Source organism: Anas acuta, chromosome 26 (genome assembly GCF_963932015.1).
Source record: "Anas acuta chromosome 26, bAnaAcu1.1, whole genome shotgun sequence".
NCBI classification, from domain to species: Eukaryota; Metazoa; Chordata; class Aves; order Anseriformes; family Anatidae; genus Anas; species Anas acuta.
In genome coordinates, this window is record NC_089004.1 from 539217 (window position 1) to 565126 (window position 25910).

The 25910-nt window shown below is 51.1% G+C and overlaps 2 protein-coding genes and 2 long non-coding RNA genes across 5 annotated transcripts; 2 read left to right on the forward strand and 2 right to left on the reverse strand.

The window, feature by feature from the left end:
- Positions 1-2790: 2790 nt before the first annotated feature.
- LOC137845117 (uncharacterized) lies at positions 2791-14200 on the reverse strand. Its single transcript, XR_011090102.1, has 3 exons — positions 13995-14200; positions 9586-9728; positions 2791-4114 (listed from the first exon to the last, which is right to left on the reverse strand). It is a non-coding gene; the product is annotated as an uncharacterized lncRNA (long non-coding RNA).
- Positions 14198-21421, forward strand: DUS3L (dihydrouridine synthase 3 like). 2 transcript variants are annotated; one of them, XR_011090101.1, is made up of 13 exons: positions 14198-14332; positions 14534-14825; positions 15256-15840; positions 16471-16512; positions 16589-16741; positions 16838-16954; positions 17304-17369; positions 17457-17567; positions 18187-18283; positions 18843-18918; positions 19218-19406; positions 19483-19630; positions 21230-21250. XR_011090101.1 is itself a non-coding variant. In XM_068662011.1 (13 exons), the coding sequence occupies exons 1-13, from the start codon at positions 14295-14297 to the stop codon at positions 21300-21302; spliced, it is 1968 nt and encodes a 655-aa protein (XP_068518112.1). In that variant the 5' UTR covers positions 14198-14294; the 3' UTR covers positions 21303-21421. The 2 variants fall into 2 exon arrangements, 1 of the variants encoding a protein (XP_068518112.1); XM_068662011.1 differs by having other exon boundaries at positions 19502-19630; positions 21230-21421.
- Positions 18842-23691, reverse strand: LOC137845118 (uncharacterized). The gene is made up of 2 exons (XR_011090103.1): positions 23570-23691; positions 18842-18955 (listed from the first exon to the last, which is right to left on the reverse strand). It is a non-coding gene; the product is annotated as an uncharacterized lncRNA (long non-coding RNA).
- On the forward strand, positions 21555-25897 carry PRR22 (proline rich 22). The gene is made up of 2 exons (XM_068662014.1): positions 21555-24186; positions 24317-25897. Exons 1-2 carry the CDS (start codon positions 23859-23861, stop codon positions 25219-25221), a joined length of 1233 nt encoding a protein of 410 aa, XP_068518115.1. The 5' UTR covers positions 21555-23858; the 3' UTR covers positions 25222-25897.
- The last annotated feature ends 13 nt before the right edge of the window (positions 25898-25910 follow it).

Consider the following 25910-nt stretch of genomic DNA (forward strand, 5'->3'; position numbering starts at 1 on the left):
AGTGAAATTCCTTTGGATGGGCAACAGAGCAGAGAATGCTGAGCTGGGTCCTAAGCGTGACTCACAGGGACCAGGCAGTGATGCTGCCACAGAATGGCATCTGGTACCTGTCCCCAAATCCCCCCCACACACACACCAGTGCTCTGCACCCAGCCCTTGGGACACCATTAGCACACTATGCCCTCAGCTCATTAAATGTATGAAATTTCTAAATGAAAATAATAATAAAAGTCAGGCCTGTTTCTAACCTTGGGTGGCTTTGCTTTCTGCTTTTGCCATTTTACTCTTAACGACTCCCAGAGCTAAGATGCCAAGAGAAGGATTGATATTCATACTAGCTCGTTCAGGGATATTGGGCTGATTTTTTTTTATTGGGGTCAGAAGTAAGGACTTCTATTTTTCCAAGCCCAGGGAAAGCATGTTCAGGTTGATAAATATCTGTCAGCAAAAACCATTAGCAGATTGTATGAACTACAAGGGGAAAAGAAAAGACAAAAAAAAGCCCTGTCATTCCGAGTGGAGCTGCTCAATAATCTTTTCCTCCATGTAGATTTCTGTAACACTTAGAGTGTTTTCTGCAAGACTGCACATGGACTGGTCTATTAAAGCAAAAGATATCAGAACCTGTACAAAACAACAAGCTTTATTTATTCAAAAATCTCAGTTAAGTAGCTGTGCAGCATCAGCTTCTCCTTTTGGTTCTCTCTGGCACAGAGGATGGATTACCTTTGCTGCAGATCCAGCGCCTGCATCGGGAACCTGTGGCATCCACTCCAGCACAGGCAGCAAGCAAGGAGCCCAAATGGGCCAGGCACCCACAGAGCCCCAGGGATCCTTGCTTCCTGCAGTAAAAAACAACCCTTCTGCATCTCAATTTCCCCTTCTGTAAAATAAAAATCACAACTCATTTTGAGCCCACTTCAAGCAATTCATGCTGTTGACCAAAGCCCTCACAAATGTGCAAAGGTGTTGGGGTTTTTAGAGTCAATCTGAAAGCTTCAGTTTCCAGAGTGATCCCACACCTCTAGGTGACATTTATGAATACTTGGGGTCATAGAGAGAACCGCAGAATTATCACCCCAAAAGCCTTAGAACTAATGTCAACAAAAAAGGATGCTCATTATTTCCTCTCTAACCTGCTTGGTTTTTAATACAACCAGGCAGTTTATGACGGATTGGGGAGAGGCAGTGATTTATCACGTTGAAATAATTGGGGTCAGCAATGTTGCTACAGTTCTCGGGAAATGCCTGTCTATGCTGTCTCTCCTTTTGGTAGAGTTGGCAGCACTGAAAACCACAATTTACTGCAGCAGAAAAGGTTTATATCTGATCCTCTCTGTAATCTCTTACTCCAGGACTTTAGGATACTGGGGGTGGGAAGCAGGCTCAACCTCAAGCTCAGGACTCGCAGGGGGAGCACCAGGATGGGTGCTGCAGGGCCGATCCCTACCACTGCACATCACAGCTCATGCAAGACCATGGCAGGAGGAAGCAGGGTGGGTGCAGAGCTCACACAGTCCCTCCTGCCCCACCACCTCCCTTCTCCTGGGAGGTGGCTGCACAGCCAGCACCGCCCCAACACGACACCTTTGTTGAGAAAAACCAGGCATGTAATAAAGCAGAGAACTAATTGCCCCCGGGGGGCTTGTTAAGGCCATCAGGAAATCCTGCAGGGCCAAGAGAGCACTGGTGGAAACACCAGGAGGTCACACTGCCAGAGATCCCCAGGCTACAGCGCGGTGATGCCGGGGTAGGGCCAGGCTCTGTGGGGCTCAGGGGGAGTGTGGTGAGATGGCCGCCCTCCCCCCCAGGTGCAATAGTGGCTGGGGTTGCTTCCCAGCAAGAATCACAGCATGGCTAGGGTTGGAAGTGACATTAAAGATTGCCTCCTCCACCCCTGCTATGGGCACGACCCCTCCAGCAGCCCAGGCTGTCCCCAGCCCCATCCAGCCTGGCCTTGGGCACTGCCAGGGCCAATTCCTTACCTACTGAAGAAGTCCACCCTTCAAAGCCGTCCCTCTCTAATTCAGAGAAAAGGATGTTGTGGCAGACTGTGTTGACAGCCTTACACACTTTTACAGAGAAGGAGGACCACAGACCTCAGGGGTGCTTGGGCTGCCCCTGTCAATTAGGCACTGTTGAAAGCAGCGGTGAAACCCAGCCTCCTTCACCCCCCACACACCCCCCATCCCATAATCCTAGGCAGGTTTTGCTCCCACCTAATTAGTCCTGCTAATGAGAGGCCGTTACTTTATGGCCTGTTACGCAACAGGAAGCTCTGGTGAAGAGGGCAACATTGCTCTTTGAGGCCTCTTGTCCACAGCTCATCCTGCGCAGGAGCAGCAGTGAGGAGATAAGGAGCCCCTGAGGCCTGGTGGAAACTCTGACAAGGAGTCTATTTTGGGCTGGCCTGGCCGGTTCCTGTTCTGATGGGCCTGGGACAAGCCCGACCTCATGTCTCAGGGATCTGCTGCCCACATCCCACTTGTCAACTGCTCAGTGCATGCTCACACTTCGCTGGCCTCAGTCCCCACTGTCACGCAAATCCCTGACACAGCAGCATCGCTCCACTTTCCTGGACACAGGCTGTGGCTCCGTGACTCAGTTCACCAAATGCCTCCCCTGGACCAGGAGCAATCAGAGGGAAAGAGAGCTGGGATGCAGCCAGCACTCATTCCTCACCACGTCTTTGCAAAGATGGGAACTGGGCAGCCATGCTTTAGAGCAGCACAGCCTATTCTGGGGAGAGACAAGGGGAAGCCATGAGCAAATCTGATATGGAGAAGCAGACACGAGGCAAGCTGTTGACATTTACTTGGTGTCAGGATGATGAGGCTGGTGCCAGAGAGCAGCAGTGCCAGAGTGTGGCAGTGCACTGAGCAGGGGATACCTGCACCCTTCACCACCCCTTGCTGGGCACTGGGGAAGACAGATGCTCAAGGCTGCTCTGAGGCTAAAAGAGAAGAAAGGACAGCTAATAAAAAGATAGGCAAAGACATCTGCTGCCAGCTCCAGGAAAAAAAAAAAAAAAAAAAAAGCAGGTTTCCAGAGATGAGAAAGAGGAGGAGTTGGTGAGCGTGACAGGGCAGTGCTTGGGAACTGGGCTGCCAGGATATGGGAACCACACAGCAGACAGCTGGGGACAGGCATTGGGATCCATCCTGGGTGCTCTGGAAGCAGGGAAAGAGCACAGGGAGCCCTGGCAGTTAAGTAGGGATGTAGGAAGGAGAATTAAGCAATAGGTCCAAGGCTTTGCCAACTATAAACACTGTGATGGAAGAGCTTTGTATTCAAAATAAGCAAAAGCAAATTAAAGGAGGGAATTTGGGGAAGGAAAAGGCAACAGTGGGGGAAAGAGTCCGAGCAAAGATGAGCAGCCAGTGTCAGGTGAAGAGAAAGCTCTTCTCTGGTTTTTGCAGAGGTGCATGGGAAACAGAAGCCTGAAAAAGGGTGCAGAAAAAGGAACAAGTGAGGGCAGGGCTGGCAACAAAAGAGGGGCCCCAAGAACCTCCCGGGAAGCTTTTCAGAGCTTCCAAGCAGAGGTGAAAGAGCTGGTGTGCAGGAAGACAGAAACATAACCTCTGATGCAGGAGCCAGTTTGAGAAGTAGGGTCTTGGCTCCTGGCTGGGTTTTTGGACAAGCCAGCTCCAGTGTCAGTGGCCTTGCTGGAACCAGGCCACAGAAGCAAAATTCACGAAGCCACAACACGTACTGATGAGTGTCCCCACGCTGATCTTGGAGCTTTGGTCATTGCCTCTGAGGCAGGAAGGCAACAAAGCTGCCTGCAAATCCCATTGTGAGCACACATTACCCTTAAGTCCATGAGGATAAGGGTCCATACAGAGACACCAGCTTGCCCAGCATGCAGGATGATGGTCACCCTCATGATGTTGCTCCAAGTGCAGAGAAACCTCCTCCCATAAGACCTGTTTTCTACTCCCTTGACATTCTCAGGTGTGATAGGTGGTTTGGAGGAGTTTCCAAGCTCTGCTGCATCCTTCTCCCCACACCAAATAGCCATGTGGTCCATTGCCTTCTCCTTCCTCCAGATCCCAGCTCCATCCACAGCTCCTCCAGGGGCAGAGGTTGATATTCCACATACCAGGGTCCACCTCTGGGAGCAGAAGAACACAGATAACATAAGTGGCTTCTTTAGATTCAGGATGCACCAGCAACTCTTAAAGTGCTGCAAAGCCTGGGAAAGTTTCATCCAGACAAGATGCTAATCAGCGCTACTGCAATCTGTTGAGTCAGGAAAACAGAAGCATAAGATTGATTTGCAGGAAGCAAAAGGCCAGAGGCCTTGACATGGTCTCCACTTTCACCCAACCCAACAGGTTTCACGATGTATTCCTCTGGGGTCCCTGAGCTCCTGCACCATCCCACAGCAGCCTCATTCCCCAGGGCTGCAGTCCACTCAGTCAGCCCTACAAGCTCTCTGCAGGTCCATCGTAAAGAATTGCATTGATCTGCTCCAGCTCTTAGGTTTTGATCTTCATTTATCAGGCCTTCACATTCTTTTAATCCCATCTCAGCCCTCCCCCATAGTGTTGAGATAAAAGGCAGGCTGGGAAGGCTGATAAAAGGGAACTGAACAAATCCATTAATGCTGTTTCTGTGCCAGAAATTACAAACCCCAGTCCATGTTAATTATGCTTGCCAGCCAGAGCCTCAAGACAGCAAAGTAAGACAGTAAAGTCACCCTCACTCAAAACTTGTCCTGAGAAAAAGCAACACCTGGAGGATCAGGACTCATTGGTTTTTACTCCATGTGAGGGCACTGATTTATTGAGTTTGGGCACACAGGTCAAAGATGGGTGCTCCAACCTGAGCAGCAACAGTGCTGATTCCCAGGCAAGATAGAAGCTGAAGTGAGTTTTTTCTGCCAGTTTTTCTTTGGCAGCAGGAACTTTATGGGAAGAAGAGTAAATTCTGCAGAGCCTACATGGAGCTGCTCCATGCTACCACAGTATGTGCAACAGGGTACAAGCCCTGGCCAAGAAGGTGAGGAACAAGAGCCAAAAGACAAAGGATCAGCAGCACACATTGAGTATGTGCAGGGCCCCTTACAGAACTGAGCCACTATGTGTCCAGCAGTGAAGGGACAATTCTCACCCTGCAAGATGCAGCTCTCCTAAAAAAAATAAAATAAAATAAAATAAAGCACACACAGCTCACCAAACTCCAAATCACAGGAAAAGCCAAATTCAGAACATTTTGTCAAAGCACTAAATCAGAGACCGGGGGGGGGGGGGGGGGGGGGGCAGGGGGAGAGGGGCAACTTACCAGGTCAACGGGAACATGCCTTAATTGCAACCTCTGGAAAAAAGTGTCCTTATATAAATGGAGATTAATGGACATTTCAAAAGACAAAGTTGCTTTAGTCTAACCCCTCCCCATTTTCCTTGGTACATTGCCTAATGGATGTGTCAACAATGTCAAAACCAACAAAAACTATTAAAATACACTCATCCAACCAACACCCTCTCTGGAACAGCTTCAGATTTTAATTGATATCTTCTAAAAAACAAATCCTTTCTCAGGAAAAATAAACCACAGCCACTTCAAGGAAAAACACGATAAGATCTGCCCATGATGCCACTGTTTATGAGAGGCATAGGCAGGAACCTAGGTCACTGGGCAGGACCACAGCACCAAACACACTGGCACAGAAGAGCACAAAGCATCAGCGATTACCTAATTTCATCCTGGCCCCTACAGTTTTCACCACCCACCTGGGGCTTTTCTCCTTTTTGAGCAGGCGTTTGGGCTCCTGATGCTTGCTGCTCCAGGCCCTGGGATGCTGCCACCCGCCCTGGAGACAGTCCCAGTTCTGCAAGCAGGCATTGTGGAAAAGGCTCATGGTTCTCCTCCTTCCTGGAAGAAGTGCCCATTGACAAGGTGCTCAGTCTTCCTCTCAGCTCCCACTTGAGCAGTCTGAAGGCTCGTTAGAAAATAGAACTAATTATGCTTGATGGATAGGGACTGGCAACTATTACTCATCACTGTGCAGCAGACACCGTACAGCACACCACGCAGAAGAATTCAGCTGTAACCACTGCGGCTGCACAGCGTGCAACCAGCCCAAGCCTCCACTGCTCCGCAGCAAGAGGCTGCAGGGTGGGGAGGGCAAATCTGGGGGCTTCTGGTTACATCGCATCAGTGTCCTGACACTCAAAACAAGAGTGGGGCCTTGCTGTGGCAGGAGCTGCAGGGCCATAGAGTAAAACATTGTCAGAAGCAACCTAAGCTCTACAGCAGCAATGAATTTGAGGCAGTTTGCTGGCTGAAAAATCCTTGGACTCACAATGGCACAGAGCTGGCATAGGTCAAAGGAAATCACAAGAACCGAGTCTAAAATTTTAAGTCCATGGAAGTGAAGTATTCCCCCTCAGGGAAAGCAGGGGGTTTCCCGGTTCATGTCATTTTCAAAGTTGTCCCACCTTCTTTGAGACTGGGAAAGAATATACCACCCAGGAGGATATCAACAGTCCAGGCTCCTGCTCAGGCATTTTATTCTTTGCATGTGGTTAAGGCTGCAAAACTGTGGAAGAAAGCAACAGAGCTCTGAATAAAACCCAAGCCTCTCAACTCCCACATAGTATTTGAGCTGCAAACAACTGTCTAAGCTCTTCTACACATGTATCAACCTCAACAGTTTGGAGATTACCTAGCAGGAGGAATTAGGGCTTTTATAATACAGCAGAGGAAGGAGATGCAACAGAATGAGCCAGGGTTATTTAGCACTTGTACTCTGTTTCAGTTCTGTAGGCTGCAGGCAGCTTAGCTCAGACCACAGAACACAGCCTGCTCCAGAAACACCTGCTAAGTAAATGCTCCTGCCCCAGGAAAGGAGAAACACAAATAGGAGCAGCCAGAACAGTGCCTCAGACCAGTTCTCTACAATCACACCAACAGCTGCACCAATGCAAAGGAGAGAAAAGCAACATGAGGCCACGGAGGCAGCTCATGGGAAAATGCATTTAAGGGACGTGATGGTTAACCAGACTGGAGGAGAAGGGAAGGCATGCAAAGCACTCCTCCCCCAGACTGCAGTCAGGAAAATCGCCTTTTGCTTTAGCTCTCCCACATCAGGTCATCTGGGAGCAAGCCCCTGAGGACAGAGACTTTGCCAAGTGTCTGTCTCACTGCTTGACTTGTGGCAGGTGCCACTACTCCTGCTAAACACCATTCCACTTAGCAATGGAATGCTTATCTGGCCATGTGGCATCTTAATCTGCTGTCATCCTATCCTTCACAGCAATGGAGCTGCAGCAAAGCCTGCAGGGTGAGATAAACGTGCCTTCAGCAGCCCATCCCCAAAACTGGGGCACACAGTGGGGCTAGCTGGTACCAGAGCAGGATTGCCCCTCGCAGCCCAGCATTGCTGCACCCTGCCCTGCAGCACCCACTCCTCTAGCATGCTCATAACCCCTTTTCATGGCAAGCACACAGCCCACTGCACCCCAACCCCACACAGGAAAGGTGTTTCCAGCACCAGAATCCAGTGCCTCTGGATTCCAAGGGCACTTCAGAGGTTCTGCCACTGAAGCAGAGGGGTATCAGTATTTTGTAGGATGCAGCAGCTGCAGGCAGACAGCCAGAGCCTCCTGGGGCAGGGGCAACCACAGGGGAGTGAGCTCTGCAACAGCACTTCAGGGACCACGACCCTACCTTCACCCAGGAAAGGGAATGCTATTCCTTGAATTAAAGCTTTGGGAAAACCTTCACCTATTCTTAAAACTGAATGACTCTGTGGCATAGCTGTTTTACAGCTGGACAGGCGTGCATTGTTCGAGTGCCTGTGTTAGCAATCTGCCTCGTAGGTCAAAAACTGCATGAACAGGCTCTGTCTGCCTGCTCCTGACTCACTTTGGGGTAGCTTTCAAGGATTTACTTAAAGCAAGATTATATTCTTAGTGCTTTCATAAGCTGCTTGCTCCTTTTGACATTGAACCTGTCCCTCTGTTGCTCTGCTGAGCAGAAGCTGTGCTGGGAATGGGAGAAGCCCTTGTGCACTGACCTGTAATAGCCCCTTAAGTGTGTACACACCTTCCATACCCCTGCTCCTCCCTGCAGGGCCCCACATCACCCCACACCTGCCCCCATCCCCATAAACACTGCAGCATACTGCCACAGTGCTCGCACTGAGCTCACTGAAGGGCAGGAGACCTCCCGGAGAGGGGGGAAAATGTGGGTCCTAAACCAAGCCACCCACCTCCAGGGACTCAGAGGAATTTGGTACTCGGTACATATCTGCCCTTGGCCAAAAGCTGCTGTAATCAGCCAAGGGCTTTGACTTTTTCAATTTGGGGAGCGCATGCTCTGAGCCAGTAGTGCAGGCAGGGCAGAGCTGAGCCAGCCTGCAGAGCTTGTCCCTGCTGGGGAGGACAGGGGGTGGCAGGGAAGCCATTGGATATTGGAAGGCTGCAGAGCCTTCTAGTCCAGGAAGGAGAGCATCAGGGCTCTCATAGCACACACTGCAGCCTCCTCACTCCCTAGCAGTACAGCGAGTTCTGGGAGCTCAGCTCATGTTCAGGCTCCAAGACCCCAGCCAAAGTCCATTTGCTTGCTAAGGTCAATGTGGAAGAAGCTAGCAGCTGCTCTCAGCACCACTAAGTCCTTCACCCTCCAACTGCACGAGCAGATCTGCCAGCAGCTGCTCAAGCACAACAGAGAGCCAAGAGGGGTGGTTTGTCCTGTGTAAGCATCCTAAAGCTCACGATATTCATTACAACTGCTAAACCAAAGCCTTTTGCTATGGGAGGGAAGAGCAACATCCTTCCATCTCAAAAAAAAAAACAAACTTTCTGCAGATAATACTTCCATCTCATGTGCCTTTCCCCGCTCACTTGAGAGAATGACTCCTCTTTTTTTGCAGAAGGGCCAAGCTAGCCTGTAAGTCACACCAATGCCAGCCAAGCAAGTGCTCTGTGGCCAAGCTGAAGGTGCAGGAAGGCTACAGTCACCACATGGGCACAGATCACTCTGAGGCACTACTGGGCAGTCTGGAGGGGCACAAAAATGAAACAGATCCCCTAAAACAGATGAGTCTTATCATGTATTTCGGAAGAGGAGGAAAAAGTACAGACTCAAAGAGCCAGAGGCTAGAAGGGCTTTGGATAAAACCAGCACTGAGATTCTCAGCCCTTCCTGAGCTGGCAATGCACAAGCAGAGGGATGGGGTTCTGCTGCCTCACTACTGTCCCCAGGGTAACATCTGTCCCCAGGCAGGGCAGTTCCCAGGGCCACTGCAAGAAGAAAACCACGGTCAAAGCTCAGGAATGTCCACACTGACAAGCAGAAGGGCATGCTTAAGCCAGCAGTTCTCTCTCCTCAGTACCCACCACTGGGAGCAACCCTGCTGCAGTCACAGGCCACGCTAAGTGTGATTAATAAACTAAACAAAACCATCTGTGACCCTAAAAAATCAACACATAATGTTCGCCTGACTCATGCAGAGAGAACAGGCATGGGAACAAAGTCAACAAAGAAGACCCCAGCCCATCTGCAGATTCTCCAGCTCATTTTGTGGGGGCAAGATGCTCATTTTCCTCCTCCAAACCCAGCTGCTTCATCACTCACCTGGGATCCAGCAAACACCGCATGCTGGGGACCACGAGGGACCAGAAGGGAGCATTAACTTGGGTTTGCCATCGGTGGGACTGCTGGGCCTTCTAGAGATGATCCTGCACCACCACTGTGTAGCACCAAGGCTTCATCCAAACCTGAGAAGGACACAGAAGAACACAAGTCTCACAGCCTGTGCATGCAGGAACACCCAATACACATGCGTATGCCTTTCAGCTTACACCCAGCATGGGAAAAGGCAGGGACACCCCTTGCGGTGTCCTGGTGTGAGTAGCAGCAAGGCCATGCAGCATAGACATGGCCCCAGCCACCTGGGCAGGACCAAGTAGCAAACCTGGAAGGATGAGAACAGGGGAGTGAATGAGATCTCAGCTGGTGAGCAGGGCAGAGATCAAGCTATTATTCATCAATGATGGGAAAAGTCACCAAAATAGAAGTTTTGGAAGCTTCCAAAACTATTTGCAAAGTGGGGCCAAATTTGTCTAATAGCTTCAGCCAAAATGGGGGAAATAATTAGAAAAACATTGAAATGCATCATTTTTAGTTCTTTTTTTTTTCCTCTCTAACTGAAACATTTGACTTCGGAAACGATGAAACATTTTAGTCGCAGCAGGATCTTGGAGCTTTTGTCCCAGTGAAACAGGAATGTTTATTCGATTTGTCACTTATTGACTGAGTTAAATGTCAGAAGGAAATATCAGTGTTAATTTTTATTTTTACATGAAAAAGCAAAGTACAAAAAGATTTAATCTGGTGGCAGAGGGCATTTGCAGAGGCCAGATAAAGGCACACACCTTGCCTGCCCAGACCCTCACCCCACCTTGAAACCACAAGAGAGCACTGAGCCCTTTGGGGTTAGCCAAGGCAACCACAGGGGACAGGTCAGAGGACAGGAGCCTCAACCTCACCAGCCTATGGAGCTGCCCCAAAATGGCCCTCGGAAGAGTAGGGTTGAGCATGGTGAGGCTGGGGGTCTAAAGGGCCACCAGAAAGGTGACTGAAGGCTGCTCAAATCCCCAGGCTCCCAGAAGGAGAGAGTGCTGGGTCCTTCCCCGCTGCCATGCCCACCATACCCCATCTCCTCCATCATGCAGAGCAGCCTCTGCCAAGTGCTCAGCCTCTCCTGTGGCTGCTGCCTCAGCCCCTTGCTACTTTAAGGGCCTGATGAAAAGATCTGGGGCCTTCTCCAAACTTTACTAATGAAGGGCTGATTGCCATCTCCAGGGGACTCGGGCTCCCACCACACCCAAGTCAGCCCCAGTCACTTGCACATTTCCCTTGGAAGTCCCTGCCCATGCACCAGGCTTGATGGTGCCAACCCAAGACTGCCCACCATGGCACATTATCGTAGTTCCTCCCAGGAACTACCACTCCTCTTGCCCTTATCACAGACAATACATCCCCAATGGACCTTGAACTCCAATCCCCTTCCAGGGGATTGACAGCCTGTCCCAAAACCACACAGGCCTTGCCCAGATAATGACCTTTAACTATCCTATCCATGGGCCAAACGCTAAGTCAGCGCTCCAAGCAGCTCGTAAAAAAGCCAAGAGAACTACAGGAAGAGATATTTTTCTCAACACCATCACACAACTGCCTGCCTGAAGCTTGGCCACACCATTTACAACCCTTTGAGGAGCACACCCTATTCCATAGCATCCCACACAGGTCTTCTTGAGGCACTGTGCCATGGGGTACAGAGACCCCCCCAGGTGCATCCTCAGAAACTGCCAGGTACTGGGAGGAGACCAAGATCTGGTGATTACAGCAAAGAGCAAACTGGGAGCTGGGGATGAAACCAGAGCCGGGAAACATTTAAGCTTTAATCTTGGAAACAGCTTCCTGATAGTAGATTTATGAGCATCAGGAATAGTCCCCTTTGCAAAAGGCTAGAAGCTCTGTTGCATGGGGCTTTAAAAACAAGACTGAATAAGAGAGGAAGCAATAGACATGAGGAATGGATTTTGCTTTGACCAAAAGATGGATAGGACCCAGTGGATTGCTTCCAGCTCTGGCTGCTCTGCTCATACATAACCCAAAAAAATCTCACACCTGTCTTCCGTGACATTTGCCCATGTACACAATTAACCAGAACAGGTTGTCAGAACATTACTGCAATACTATGAAAGGCATCCAAACAAATGTCACCAGGCCAAATTTCTATCCCCACTCTCACCCACTGCAGCTGTAGAGGTAACATCTCAGGGCTGCTGCAGAACCTCGTTTTTCAGCTAATGCCTGGGTGTAGTAGCCAGAACCAAGGGCTTGACACATCCGATTTTTGTGTGGGAGCCCATGGAAGGTGTATTTTTGTTAATACAGGCATCTTGTTTGACTTGGATGTTGAAGTAGCTGAACTTTTTCTGACTTGGCTACTCTTGTATACATATCACACTTCCCTGTAATCAACCTTTCCTTTTTTCCTGACTTGGCCTTTTCCTTTATGCTATTGGGTATTGGTTTGCTCCAAAGCTGCTCTAGTGCTGCTGATGGATGTTAAGCCCAGCTCTGGCAACCAAAGCACTTGCTTGCCCACAGAAGTGGTTATTTGTTTCCCTGCCTGCTGACAGCCTCATCACCACCAGAACACAGCAAGGGGTGAAAGAGCTGAAGCAGCCAACAAGCAAAGCACATCCCTGTATTTAGCAGAGATCCTGACTTCTTCCACCTCAAGATGCTCAGCTACATGCAGCCAAGCCCTCATGGCACCACACACAAGTAATTGTGTTGCAGCACGGCACACAGCACAATGCACGTGCGGCTGGCTCCAACTGGATGCCCCACAGTCTGCGGCAGTGCTGGCCATGCCAGGGGCTTTGTGCTCCTCTCACAGCCTCCACCAGGGTCTGACAGAAAGCTTGCCTGAGGCTTAGTCTCATAAAGCCACTGCACCAGTACCCTGAGAGGAGATGAGATATGAAAGCCTGACCTCAGCTGAGTACTGCAAGTCAGAAGCACTCTGACTTCAGGCTTGCTGCCCCAAGAAAACATCAGTGAAATCACTTCATTAATCCCCAGGGCCTCATTTCCTTCCTTCCTTCCCTCAGCCAAGTTGAAGCTTAAAATAGTATTCTACATTCCTCATATTTCTCTCCAGAACTAATTAATATCCAATCAGCCAAAAGTCCTTCTCACAGCAGCTTGTCTCAGTCCTGCAACCTGCCCACCCTCAGCAACAGCCTCAGCAGAAGCACCCTACCAGGCTCCCAGATCCCCCCCCAAAAGACGTTTCTGATGGAACATCTAGAGACAACTGCATTAAGGCAACAGAAAGCAGGAAAACACCCAAATTAAAGCCCCATGTGCAATTCTACCCCTGTCCTATGTGCATACACAACCCTTGCATGCCCATAAACACACTGCAGTAATCCCCCAACACCACAAGAACAGCTGTTTGTCACCAGCTTCTAGCAGCCCCTGAAGGCAGAACCACAAGGTACCTTCTCCCTCCTCTGGTTGGTACCTGTGCTCCAGCAGAAAACAAACTATGCTCCTGCCAGCTCTCCTGGGCTCACAGCAAGGAAAAGGCAATTTCTTATTCTGACAAAAGGGTCCAGCAAGGCCCTCGGGCCAGTGCAGGGGAAAGAAAAGAAAATGGAGATGTTCCTGTCTTCATCTAGATTTCACAGATATTTCTCTCCCTTTTGGCAGCCAGGTCTAAGCACAAATCAATTGAGAAGGCTGCATGGATAACACATTACAGCTGCAAGAAAGGGATGGGAACCTGAGCTGGAAAGGAAAGGAAGCAAAGCCTCCTGCAGGAGAGCTCCCATGAAGCATCAAGCCCCACGCTACAAGGTATTTCTTATTCAAAACCCAGGGGTACCATGTACACATCTGGAGGATTGCAGATGCTTCTTGCATGCAAGGAACACAGACCAAGAAAGGCTGTAACAAGTGCTGCAAACACATGGAAAGATACAACAGCAACACAGGAGGGAGACATCATATGCGTATAAGTCCCTCACTGAAGAGAGGCTTTACACAATGGTTTATTTTTAAAGCCCCAACTTCCACCCCCAGACCAAACACAAGGGCAGAATCCATACTCCAGACAGTCTCTGGAGCACCAGCCACGCACAGAGTTAGGGACAGCCTCCTCAGCACAAGTACCAGGAGCACAGAGCAGCACCACAGGCCTGTGTTGTTTTACGGTGGCTCCAGCCCATGTTGGAAGACAACCCAAATCCCCAGGGACAAAGTGGCCTTGTCTCACATTCCACTGTCATTTGCACAGCCCAACTGGTGCAGTATTTTTCACCTCTTCCCTCTGACAGCCACCCACAGGCAGCACACCCAGCACCTCCCCTGTGCCAGCCCCAAGACACGACGAGACCAGGGACACCTCCTCCTCCGTTGCCATCACCAGCCCCATCCCTCAGGCCACAGCAGCAAGGTCTTACCCGGGGGCTGGGATACAGAACAGAGAAATCCACAGCAGAGCTGGGAGAGACAGAGCGAGCGCAGAGACCCTCTCAACACCCAAGGGGCCAGCACGGCGCCAACCTACAAGGCAGGCACAGAAGCCCCAGCAAGCCCAGAGCCTCCCACCAGCCCAAACCTAGCCCCTCGCACAGAGCCACAGCGAGCCACCCCTCAGCAGCCCGCCCAGCCCACCACAATGAAGGCGCCCGGCCCCAGCCCGGCCTTTTATACCGACTCCCGGTCACGTGACGGACGTCATCGCCGCGTGCGGCAACAAGATGGCGGCGGCGGCAGGGGTGGCTCCGGTCCAGGCGCGGTGGGTGCAGGGCTGGGGGCGGCGGCCCCGGGACCCTGTGAGGGCCCGGCCCGGGCCCTGGGGCCCTCTCGGTGGGGCGGGTTGGGAGCGGGCTGCGGCCCGAGGGGTCATCAGGGCTTCCCACCTCCGGTGCTGTTTTATGGAGTGTGGGAGCGGGACCGGGGACGGTTCGGGCTCCTGACGGGCTGTCCGGGGCTGCAGGTTCGTTGCCTCCAGGGAGCGGTTCCACGCCTACCTGAGGGCCAGCGGCCAGCACAGAGACGACGGAGAGGCTGAGGAGGAGGAGGAAGAGGCTGGCAGTGAGCAGAGTGAACCCCCTGCGAAACGAGGGAGGCTGAGCGAGCATGGCCTGGGTGCAGAGAGCCAAGAGGGTGTTGGGGAAGGGGAGAAGGTGCCTGCGGAGAGGAAGCGAGCCCGGGGGCAGAACAAGAGCAGGCCGTGCATGAAGCCGAACCACTACGAGAAGAGCAGGCTGTGCCCATCAGTAACGCAGGTACGAAGTGGGGTCCTGCTCAGCTTTGCCCAGGGGGGGTCGTTTATTTTTGGGTCTTGGAGAATGCATTCTGGAGGATTGAAGGCAGAGGTTGAAGCAAACTCCCAGCAGGAAGGCGCTGAGGCAGAACTGCTTCAGTTGACTTGTTGGGAGAACGTGTAACAGGGTGAGGCTGAACAGGACAAGGCAGCTTTTCCAAGGCCATAAAGCTAAAACATCTCCTCAAGTACTCAGTATGCCCCAGCACGTTCCGGAGAGCAGTTCATGGCATCCCCAACATCATCCACGGCCTGACAGATGCTCACTGCAGTTTTGTCCCCTCTCCAGCCCGGGGTGGACCCAGGCTCACATCAGTGGTGGTAGAAGGTACAGGCAAGCATGTGTGCAGGTGGAGGGCAGAGGTTTTAATCTCCCCTTTTATTATTTTCAGGGTTGTGCAGATAAGTGCTACTTCGGTCCACGGTGTCGCTTCCTTCATGACATCAGTGAATACATGGCCACAAAGCCGCCTGACCTAGGGCACAGCTGCGTGCTCTTTGAAACCTTTGGCAAGTGCATTTATGGCATCACCTGCCGCTTTGCCAAGGCCCACCTTGGGGATGGCTACCAAAACATCATCAACACAGACCTGACCAAGCAGTGGGAGGGGAAATCACTGGTGAGAAACAACCTCTCCAAGGACCTCCAGCACCAGCTGCGCAAGAAGAAATTTAGCTTCAAGAAGGCTGATGAGTACCTCCGCAGTCTGGCCAAGCCCCACAAAAACAGTGGGAAGGGAGGCAAAGCCTTGGGGTGCTCTGCAGAGGATCTGGAGGTGTCCAACTACACAATGCCCCAGGAAGGCCTGGGAGACACCCCAGAATGTCTGGTGATACCAGAGGAGGGAGGAGATCCCAAACAAGCTGCCTTGCAGAGTCCCGTCCCCATAGAGGGTGAGGGGGAATGTCCCATCAAAACAGCTGGCTTGGTGACAGATGAAGATATTGTAAAGCTGCGGCCATCTGAGAAGAAGAAGGTGAGCAGTGACAGCAAGGGCAGCTCTCTCATATCCCTGTCCACTGGTTGAAATTGTCCTTAGGAAGACAGAAGAGACAGCTGGGTGAGAGGCAGGCAGAGGACAGAGCTGCTGTCCCCACGTTACTGTCATGAGAGGGGAAGGGTGTGGGCAGGTGAGCTGTTGGGACCATGGCAATGTTATTGGAAGGATGAGAACTGAGAGGAGATTCAGCCCCTTGAACGTGAAGGAGAGTAGGAGCTGAGCTCAGTGAGGGTGGAAATGATCTGCAGGGAAAGCTGGGGCTGGTAGATCTGCATGTACTTCATGGTGCTCTCCGGCCCAGTATCGCCTCCTTCCCCTCACCTCTGTCATGGTGTCCGTTAGCCAGTCTAGCATCCTGCTATATCTCGAACTGCTTTGAGTTTTCTCCAAGCTGAGCAGTGAAAACAATTGAGCAGTTAAAGTTTCTGTTTCTTTTACTGAACTGTCAGGGAACAGTTGAGGTTCTGAACAAAAACAGTGATTTTCTGGGTTTCCACTGAGTTTTTTCAAGGCAGGTGATAAAATCACTGATTGGAATCTCCTCTGGTTTAACCACTGCTGGTTCAGCTCTGTTAACGTGCTCCTCCATCCCTGGTTATTTTCCAGTTGGAAATCCAAGGCAAGCTCTACTTGGCTCCATTGACCACGGTAGGTAACTAAGTCAAAATTTGACTTCACCACATTTGGAACAGAGCAAATCTCCTGATTAACCTGTCTCTTTCAGTGTGGTAACCTCCCTTTCCGAAGGATATGCAAACGCTTTGGGGCAGACATCACCTGTGGAGAGATGGCTGTGTGCACAAACCTGCTTCAGGGCCAGTCCTCTGAGTGGGCTCTCCTCAAACGGCACCACACTGAAGATGTTTTTGGGGTGCAGGTAACTGCTGTCATCTTGATAGCCTGACAGATGATATTTCAGTTCTGAGGAGAAAAGTTGCTGCTTGAACTCATACAAACTGTCCCCCTTTGGTAGCTGGAGGGAGCGTTTCCAGACACAATGACCAAATGTGCAGAGCTCCTCAACCAGACAATTGATGTGGACTTTGTGGACATCAATGTTGGGTGTCCCATCGACCTGGTCTACAAGAAGGTAAGATGTTCTGCAGCATGTCCTGTTTCTGTCAATAGATACTTGTCTTTTGCCTCATCCCCTGCTACCTGATCTGCTCCTGCCAGTTTGATCCAGACCTTCCAATTCACTTATGGACTCCAGTAAGGAGGCCCATAAGCTGTTCAAAGAGCAGAGGAGGATTGGCTGTCTCTTCTGTCTGGCAGCAGGCAGAAGCCAGGAGGGAAAAAGGTGTCTTTGTTGAAGCATCCCCTTCATCTGAATCTGGAGAGGTTACAAGTTTTAGTTACGTTTCCTAAGCGGAAGGCTGCTTCTTTGTGCAAGGAGACTCTGGTGCAAAGTCTTCATGGTGCCACCTTTCTTTCTCCAGGGAGGAGGCTGTGCTCTGATGACTCGGACCAACAAGTTTGAACAGATTGTCCGAGGGATGAACTTGGTGAGTCAGAGCACCTGCTATCAGCAGGAGAAAAGCTGGTAAAGCAACCTCCTGCCCCAGCCTGGCCTCACTCTGCCCTCTCTGCAGGTGCTGGATGTCCCACTGACCGTGAAGATACGGACAGGGGTACAAGAAAAGATTAATGTGGCTCATAAAATAATCCCCAAGCTCCGGGAGTGGGGAGCATCCATGGTGACGGTATGGGGTTACTTGCTGTGACAAAGATTGTTGGCTGGTGTCTGGGGAGCTCTGCTTGCATATCAGCCTAGAGCACAATGTGGGGGTGACCTTACCCCTTCCCCACAGCTGACTAGCTCTTCCAAATACCTTTGATCATCTGTGTACTACCTTTTAGTGATTTCTTCTAGTAAGACAAATTCAGATGCTCATATATCTAGGACATTATCCTTGATTGTCTTGAACCTTGTATCTATTACAAAAGGAGATGGCTGCTGCAGTGCTTTGAAACAGGAACTTCATTCAACTAAGCTTCATTGTGGCAGGGCTGGGGACTCTTTTGCATGGGTATGAGTAGTTCCTACCCACAGTGAATATTCCCTTTCACTGCAAATTGTCACTTCTTGCTCTGGCTTGCAAATAGCCCAGTCGCTACTCAGAAAGCTTCCAGTGCTTTCTCAGCCCTGCTAACCACTTCTGCAGCCCAGTCTGTTAGCAGCTGGCTGGACTGTACACCTAGAAGAATCCTTTACCCCATCCTCTTGGTGTTGCTTTTGTTGAAGCATATTCCTCCAGTGTTTGCGTCCTACTATACTTCCTTTGTGACTTTTGGTGAGGTCTCTATAACTTCTTTCCCCAGCTTCATGGCCGGTCCAGGGAACAGCGGTACACAAGGGTTGCTGACTGGGACTACATAGCAGAATGTGCTAAAATAGCAAGCCCTATGCCTCTTTTTGGTAAGTGTTGCTGGTTTATTGGGTCTGAGATGTGCTGCAATATCTGGTTTGAAACATATTATTTTAAAAACACGCACAACAAAACACAGGCCCCCAAGGACGTTCAGCCAGGGGGAAAGGTTGGAGTGTCCCTACCACTGCCCATGACTCCACAGAGGGAACAAAGTGTGTGAGTCTTGTGCATTTCAGCTTTGCGGATGTGCTTGGGGCCAGAAGTGGTGAGGACTGAGCAAAGCAGGAGTGGAAGGGACAGGCAGGACACAAAACAACTTTTTTAGCAGGTGCTTTCTCCTGTGGGCACCGTGGCACAGAGAGTCCTGGAGGGTAGGAGTCGGGAATGAAGAAGAAGAAAGGAGAAGGCTCTGTTCCTCCTTGTAATGGGAACATTAATCAGAAACATTCCTGCAAGTCTCTAAACATGAGTCCTGGAGCCTCTTTGGACAGCATGGCTCCTGGACACAGTGTCCGTTCTGAATTTTATCCCATGTCTGGATTATCTCATTTTGACTTGCCCTGGTGCATCGCTTTGACCTCTGGCTTCTCTCTCCCTTCTGCACAGGAAACGGTGATATTTTGTCTTTTGAAGATGCTAATCAAGCCATGCAGATGGGTGTTTCAGGAATTATGATTGCAAGGCAAGTGGCTGCACTTCTTCCCCTTTGCTTCTGGGCCCTGTTGATGCAGGAGTAAGAAATCAATTAAAAAATATCTAAACTAACACAAAACATGAGAAAAGTTTCCTCTTTGTGTAATTACTCTTTGAAACTTGGTACAGTCAGTGTATCTGTGGGAACTCATAGCAGCTTCCTGTTGAAATTGAAAGCTTTAAAGTAGCGCTGGCTGGCAAATAAGAGCTGGAAAATCTTTTAAGTTGGTTGGCGTCTTCAGAAGCATCAGTCACAGGAATAACGATGCACATTTAATTTTGCTACAGAGGAGCGCTCATCAAACCATGGCTTTTTACTGAAATTAAGGAACAGAGACACTGGGATATTTCCTCCAGTGAGAGATTTGATATCCTCAAAGACTTCACCAACTATGGCCTTGAGCACTGGGGATCAGATACTCAGGGAGTTGAAAAGACCAGGAAGTTCCTGCTGGAATGGCTCTCATTTCTGTGCAGGTAATTGTGCCCAGCTGAGAGAATCTCTTCCACAGCAAGGCCACACCCTTTGAACAGTAGCACACAGTGTCATTAGCATTTATATTTCATTGTAGGTATATTCCAGTTGGATTATTAGAACACCTACCTCAGAAAATCAATGAGCGGCCACCTTACTACATTGGGAGAGACTATCTGGAGACGCTGATGGCAAGCCAAAATGTGGATGATTGGATTAAGATCAGGTAACAAAGCATTGCATTTCACTTAAATTGCTAGGTTGTGACATAGCAGAGCTCCGCAAAGTCCCTGTGTCTGCATGCATCTGCCAAAGAGCAGTGATGACTCCTTCCCACAAGCTCAAGAGGCTGTAAGAAACCAGCAAGGGTTAACCGGTGCTTTAATTGGAGGTTTTAAGCAAGCTTGGAGTTGCCATAAAGAGCTTTCACTCCCTGCATCTGCCTCAGCAGCATTCAGTACCCGCTGCAAATCTAGAACAGCTGACCTCTCTCATGACACACTGTTCATCCTGGGACAATCGTAGGAACCAACAAAGGAATGTGCAGTGATGGGACAGCTCAGGCTTTCAGCTCTGTCTCTCTGTACTTTGTGCAGACAGTCCCGCTCGGCCAGGCTGCACAGATGCCAAACAGGAAAGCAGCCCCAAATCCCAATTCAGAAGAACTGAGCATATCCCCCATTTTTCAGCATCTAATTTCTGAGTTTGTGCAACAGAATGCAGGCAACTGCTTTTCCCCACATCTATGAGACCTCAGGTACTGGCTGGGAAGTAACTTAATAAGCTCACAGCCAGCTAAAATGAGAGCTCAGGCAGCACAGCCAGCTGCTATTTCCCATGTCATGGAAACAGATTAACAAAAATAGAGCATGGCTACAAGCTTCTCTATTTTTTGCTAATCCTCATTCATTTTGTTAGTATTGGGAACAGCTGCCTAAATGCAAATTACATTGAGTTTTAATCAGAATTTTAAAATGCCATTTTTCAAGCAGAACCTGCCCACACTAGACTGTGCAAAACTTGTGCTCTTTGCAGGGCCATGTAATAGACACAGCCATAGGAACTCACAATTTTGGATCAGATTAGGTTTATTTGTTAAAGATTGCTTAGGAGCTGCTAAGGAGATTCTAACCCAAATCAGGAGTCCTCCAAGCATACCCTCTTTTGAGCTGTAGATTCATAGCTTCTCTCATTATGCAATTATATGCCCTGCTGGGATACTCTCTGCAGACATGTCTTACGGAAAGTTTTAATGATGGCTATGTTGAATGAGCATCCAGGAAATACGTTAAGCCTCCTTGACTATACAGAAAATTACTCTGCGCTGAAAACATAATGTGGGTTCCAAAGTGTGAAATAGTTGAAGTCTTAAGCTAGGATAACTCACAATAGCACTGGCTTACATCATTTTAGGATCCAACCTTAATGCTTTTTGGCACTAACAGAGTTTTGGCTCTGCACGAGCACAGCAAGAGGTGGGGAGGAGCTTTCAGAGGCTTGTGTTGATTCTAGGCATGTGGTTTCCAGCAGTGAGGCTGGTATTTGGATCACCAAACTTAGAAACCCATTTTGGCATTGACTCTCAGTGACTCCCCAGCAGCAAGGGCATTGCCAATACGTGGAGCTTGCATCCCTCCTGTGCTGTGGTTCAGGGTTAAAGCTCAGTGCTAGGGGCAGTTGCATGCAGCAACAGTTCACATATTCAGGAGGGTAAAAGCTTGATTTGGATACATGTGGCTGTAGTAACCATTGCTGTAGAGCCAGAGGGCCATGCAGGTGGGTAGCAGCAGCTCTGCTGTACTAACCTTACTTTTTTTTTCTTCAGTGAGCTGCTTCTGGGACCTGTTCCTACCAACTTTACCTTCCTGCCTAAACACAAGGCAAATTCCTACAGATAGGACTGATGAGGCTGTTTCCTATGGCATCAAGTCAAGGGAAAGCATTAATATGGTGGGTGTTTGCAGAGCAGGTTGCTCAGCTACGCAAAGAAATGAAATAAAGTTTTATGTTTTTAGAAGTGTGGTGGCTTTCTTGCCCTGAGCATCATTGCCTGCCACAAGTTGCACAGCAGATGGCCTTGCACTTGTGTAGTCTTGCAGCCAGAGGTGCCTCACTGACAGAGCAATCTGTTTAATTAAGAGGATACAGGCCAGAAGAGATCTTCAGCTTTCAGTTCACAGTGGGAGTTGTCCCAATCACCCCACTCCACATGCTCTTCACATTGTGGGAGCAAGAGGCCTCTGTTCCTACCAGGATATCCTTGGTAGTGCCAAATCCTTCATGTACGGGGAAGGGTTGTACTGACACAATCCCTAGGGGTCCTGTAGATAACAAACAGACCCAGTGTCCCAGCATCTGATATTGTGCAGAGTTCTGTCCCTTCCTGGGAGCAGGCACAGGCACTTGCCATTTCTTGGATGTCAAGTGCCATGGGGAAGCATGGCGCCTCCAAGGGCTTTGCTGGGGGAGGGGGATGCAGAGCTGCTGGTTTTTCATCAAAAACATTTCATCCTTTTTGTGCAGAGGATTAATGAAAGCAGGGTGAGTGACACCACATACATGACCTTCCCTAGCTCCCTCAAGGTCTTTCTCTAGGTTTGGATCACTTGAACAAACGCAGCATGTGAAGGCTGCCAAGTACAGAAAACAACCACAAATGCGCTCACTCTGTGGCATGAGGACTCACTCCATGGATGCAGCATGTCAATGAGGGGCAGCCACAAGCCAGACAGCTCATGTCCATGACAGCTCAGCTGAAGCAGCTTGTTCCTTTTCCTCCTAAAAAGCCTGCAGCTCACGCGAGGTAGAGCCATGCACCACAACAGTGGGTATTTCTTTCATGCTCAAAGAACATAGCTGTTTGAATGAGCTTCCTGAGCAAGCAGTGCTGAGTGGATTTCCTGGTGGTGATGAGCAATGTTCACATGCTGCCTGGCATCACTCTGCCACCAAGGAGCTCTGGCAGGGCTGAGGTTCAGGGCTCACAGAGCAGCGGAGCAGGTGGGAAGGAGCATACAGACCCCATTAGCTTCCCCATGGGTGGGTACAGCCTCACTGGACAGAAGGAAACAGAATGGGGCCTCCAAAAAAATTTTGAAAAGCCACAGCTGCAAAATTTAAGCCAGGCAATCCTCACAAGGTGCCTTGAACTGGGAGCACATGGGGAGCAGACACATTTAGGGGCAGTGGGTTCAAGGGCAGAGACAGGGTGGAAGGACAGGTGGCCTGTGGCAGAGCCCAATGCTCCTGGGCAGCTTTCCAAGGCAGCTCTTGCTCAGCTGATGCTCACACACTGTGATGCCAAGGCTCACACCAAAAGTCATTAAATTAATGACATCCCTGTCCCAGCCTATATGGGAAACCTGTGCACCCATGTGCCTGGTGGAGGCTCTCAGCACACTGGAGGGTGGAGGCTGGGCAAAGTGGCAACAACAGACTTCTTAACCCAACGTCCCTCTGTGCCAGGCAGCGAACATCCCCACCAGCTCCACAACATCCTGGGACCCTAGATGGGGCTCCATACACAGCCCCAGACACGCACAGCCCGGCGGTGGGACGTCTCACCTCTCGGACGTCCCCAGCGCTGCCTGGCTCACCCTCAGCAGCCCACAGCCCCTGGCACAAAGGCTGTGACAACGCCTTCATTTGTCTTTGTTCTGCAGCAACACTTTTGCTACTCAGTAAGGGCTTCATCTGAGGCACACGGGTTCACAAGCACATTGAAAAAAAAAAAAAGTGAGGAAAAAAAAAAAAAGGCAGCACACGAAGAGGGAATAAACAGCATCTTCAGAAATATCTTCCAAAAGAAAGAGAGTGGTTTCCATTTCACAGCCTGTTTACCAACAACCTTGAGCACCTGTGGGTTTGCACAGGGCAACAACCCCCTCCAGCACACCCAGGCAGGGGAGGACCAAAGCTCTCGGCACCGCAGCCGGGCCCCCGCTGCACAAAAATCAGCAGCAAATGGCAAATGCAGGGAGAGGACACAACGGCTGCAGGGCGCTGCTGCTGAGGACTTCAGCAGCATTTCAGCAGCTGCAGGCAGTGCGAGCGCTCCATCTCCCGGCCGCGCCGCGCCTGCACCCGCTGGGGGTGTCCCCAGGTTGAGCTCTGCCGGGCCATGGGTGCCCTCTCCCCCGCTCCGTCCCCACGCCCCGGACCTTACCAGGCTGTTCCTGTCCCCAGCAGCCCCACGCTGTCCCCACGCATCCCGCTGCAGACCCCAAAAGAGGCTCCCAGGCTGCTCCGGGCTGTATTTCATGAGGGCAACAAGCCCCAGGCTCTGCCCTATCAGCACCCTACAACTGCCTGCAGGTGTGGGGGCACCGCAGCCCCGATTAACCCTTTCTCTCCTTGGGGAAGTTGGGGGGTGGGGTTGGAACACGGCAAGCCCTCACAGTCCTTCCTAGGAGACCCACAAACAGAAGCAGCCAGACCTGGAGTTGTAACCAGCCATGGAGCTGCCAGCCCCATGGCACCCGCCCCGCGGCCACCAGCGCCCCCAGGCACCCTGGCCCCTTCAGCCATTCGTCCTCACCCAAAACTTCTACCCTGCAGGTAGGGTCCGGCCCTGCGGCCCACAGATGCTCGATGGCAAACTCTGCATCCCTTCCTTCATCGCATCCTGCCCTCCTCCTCTTGCCCCCACCCTGGTTCTGGAGGTGACTGATGGTGGTTCCTTGTCTCTCTCTCTTCCAGGCTTGCCTAACCCCAGGCTGGAGCACCCCTTCCAGGCACCCCCAGCTATGGTGGCATCCGGCATGCCCCGGGCCCCCCCTCCAGGTTTGGTGTCCCCATGTCTCCGACAGTGTATGGGCTCAGCAAGCCCAGGGCAGCCTGGGGAGGGAGGAGAGGGGGATGTCCAAGGAGCATTCCCCCCCCAAGCTCCTACAGCTCCCACCTGACCCCGCAGGTCTCCAGATGGCTCCATGCGGCTGCTTCTTCGACCCCCGCGTCTTCCACATAGAGTGGACCACCACCAACCTCCCCTCGCCAGCAACCTTCACGCTCGTTGGCTCCGCTTCACTGCCCAGCACTGCCCCACGGGGTCCCCAGAGCTGCGAGGCATCCCCAGCCTGGGTTCCCCCCCTGCAGCTCTTAATGCCCTATGACCCTCAGGGGAAGGTGGCAGTCCCTGCCCCCCCAGTGCTGCCACCATCCTTCCCCAGCTTCCAGCACCTGGAGGGTCAGCTCCAGCAGATGAAACTCTCCAGCACAGCTGTGCCCATGGAGGCATCCATGGGTGGGGGCACCCCCCTGGGTAGCAATGACCCTGAGGACAGCAGCATCTCCCTGAACAGTGACAACCCTACTGATGGTGATGCAGCCCTGGGCAATTCCATCATCCCTCATACCCAAACAATGGGACATGCCCCAGAGAGCCCCATGTTGCTGCCTGAGGAGGTGCTGCTGGAGGAGGCCATGAGGCTCTTTGACTGTTCCCTGGGGGCAGGGGAGTGCAGCCAGGACAGTCCCAGCAGTGTCCCCATACCTGAGGACCCCAGTGACACCAACAGCTCCAACCCTTGCTATGACATCAGCTCGCTCTGGCTGCCCGAGGAGATGCTCTCCTCTGACTACAGCATCCCTGAGGCCTCCAATGCCATCCTAAGCATGGAGCACCTTGAGGAGATCAGGCTGAACCTGGAAGAGCCGCAGTGGGACCTGCCAGTACTGCTGTCACCACAGGACAACGCATTTCATCCCAACACCAAGCTGGAGAAGCGAGGGAAAAAGCGGCGGAACAGATCATTGCCAAAAAAAGGCAGCAAGCCCAAAGCCTCCACAGCCAGCGCTGGGGTGGGAGGGCAGCACTAAAGCCATTGTAGGGGTGGGAGGGACGGGGATAAGGAGGAAGGGGATAAGGATGTAGTAGGTTAGCTTTCATCTCTCTCCCCCCCCCAAAAAAAAAAAAGTTAATTATTCAGAACTGCATAGGACTCCATGCCTGTGGGGGTGGAGGAAATGCAGAGACAGCAGGAAATGGCAGAGGTACAAAATCAACACTGAGCCCCAAATGAGAGCCACCAAACCATCCCCAGGATGAAGCCATCACCAGCAAGGCAGACAAATGTAGAAGGTGGACCTCCCAGTCCCTTTGGGAGGGGGGAGCTCTTTGGTGGGACAGGCCAGGACAGACAGGTCTATGCAGGACTCACAAACACAGCCCCACGTTGGAAGTAGCATCCCCAGCGCTGCACTGAGCCCCTGGAATGAGAACAGGGGACAAAAATAAATAAATAAATGCTGTACTGCCTTCACATTGAGCACAGCCAGCATCCTCTCTTGTAGGGGCAAGGGTCAATACAAAGCCCTTATAGACCTCAAGGTAATTCCCATTCTTGGGTCTCACCAGACTCAGCTCCAGAGCCTGGCTCATCCTCACTGCTGCAGGAAAATAACCCCAAATGACCCAAAGAATGGCAAGGGATGGAGTTGCTGGCAGGCAACTCCCTTCTCCCCTTGTCTCGCTGCACCTTGGACAGCCACAACACCAGGAAAGTAAG

Bases quoted from the DNA above. Each gene is read 5' to 3' on its own strand.
- DUS3L (XM_068662011.1), top strand. From the start codon at position 14,295: ATGGCGGCGGCGGCAGGGGTGGCTCCGGTCCAGGCGCG. The intron at 16,513-16,588 runs GTAGGTAACTAA...TGTCTCTTTCAG, and splicing joins ACTTGGCTCCATTGACCACG to TGTGGTAACCTCCCTTTCCG. The intron at 16,955-17,303 runs GTAAGATGTTCT...TTCTTTCTCCAG, and splicing joins TCGACCTGGTCTACAAGAAG to GGAGGAGGCTGTGCTCTGAT.
- PRR22 (XM_068662014.1), top strand. From the start codon at position 23,859: ATGGAGCTGCCAGCCCCATGGCACCCGCCCCGCGGCCACCAGCGCCCC. The intron at 24,187-24,316 runs GTTTGGTGTCCC...CTGACCCCGCAG, and splicing joins GCCCCGGGCCCCCCCTCCAG to GTCTCCAGATGGCTCCATGC.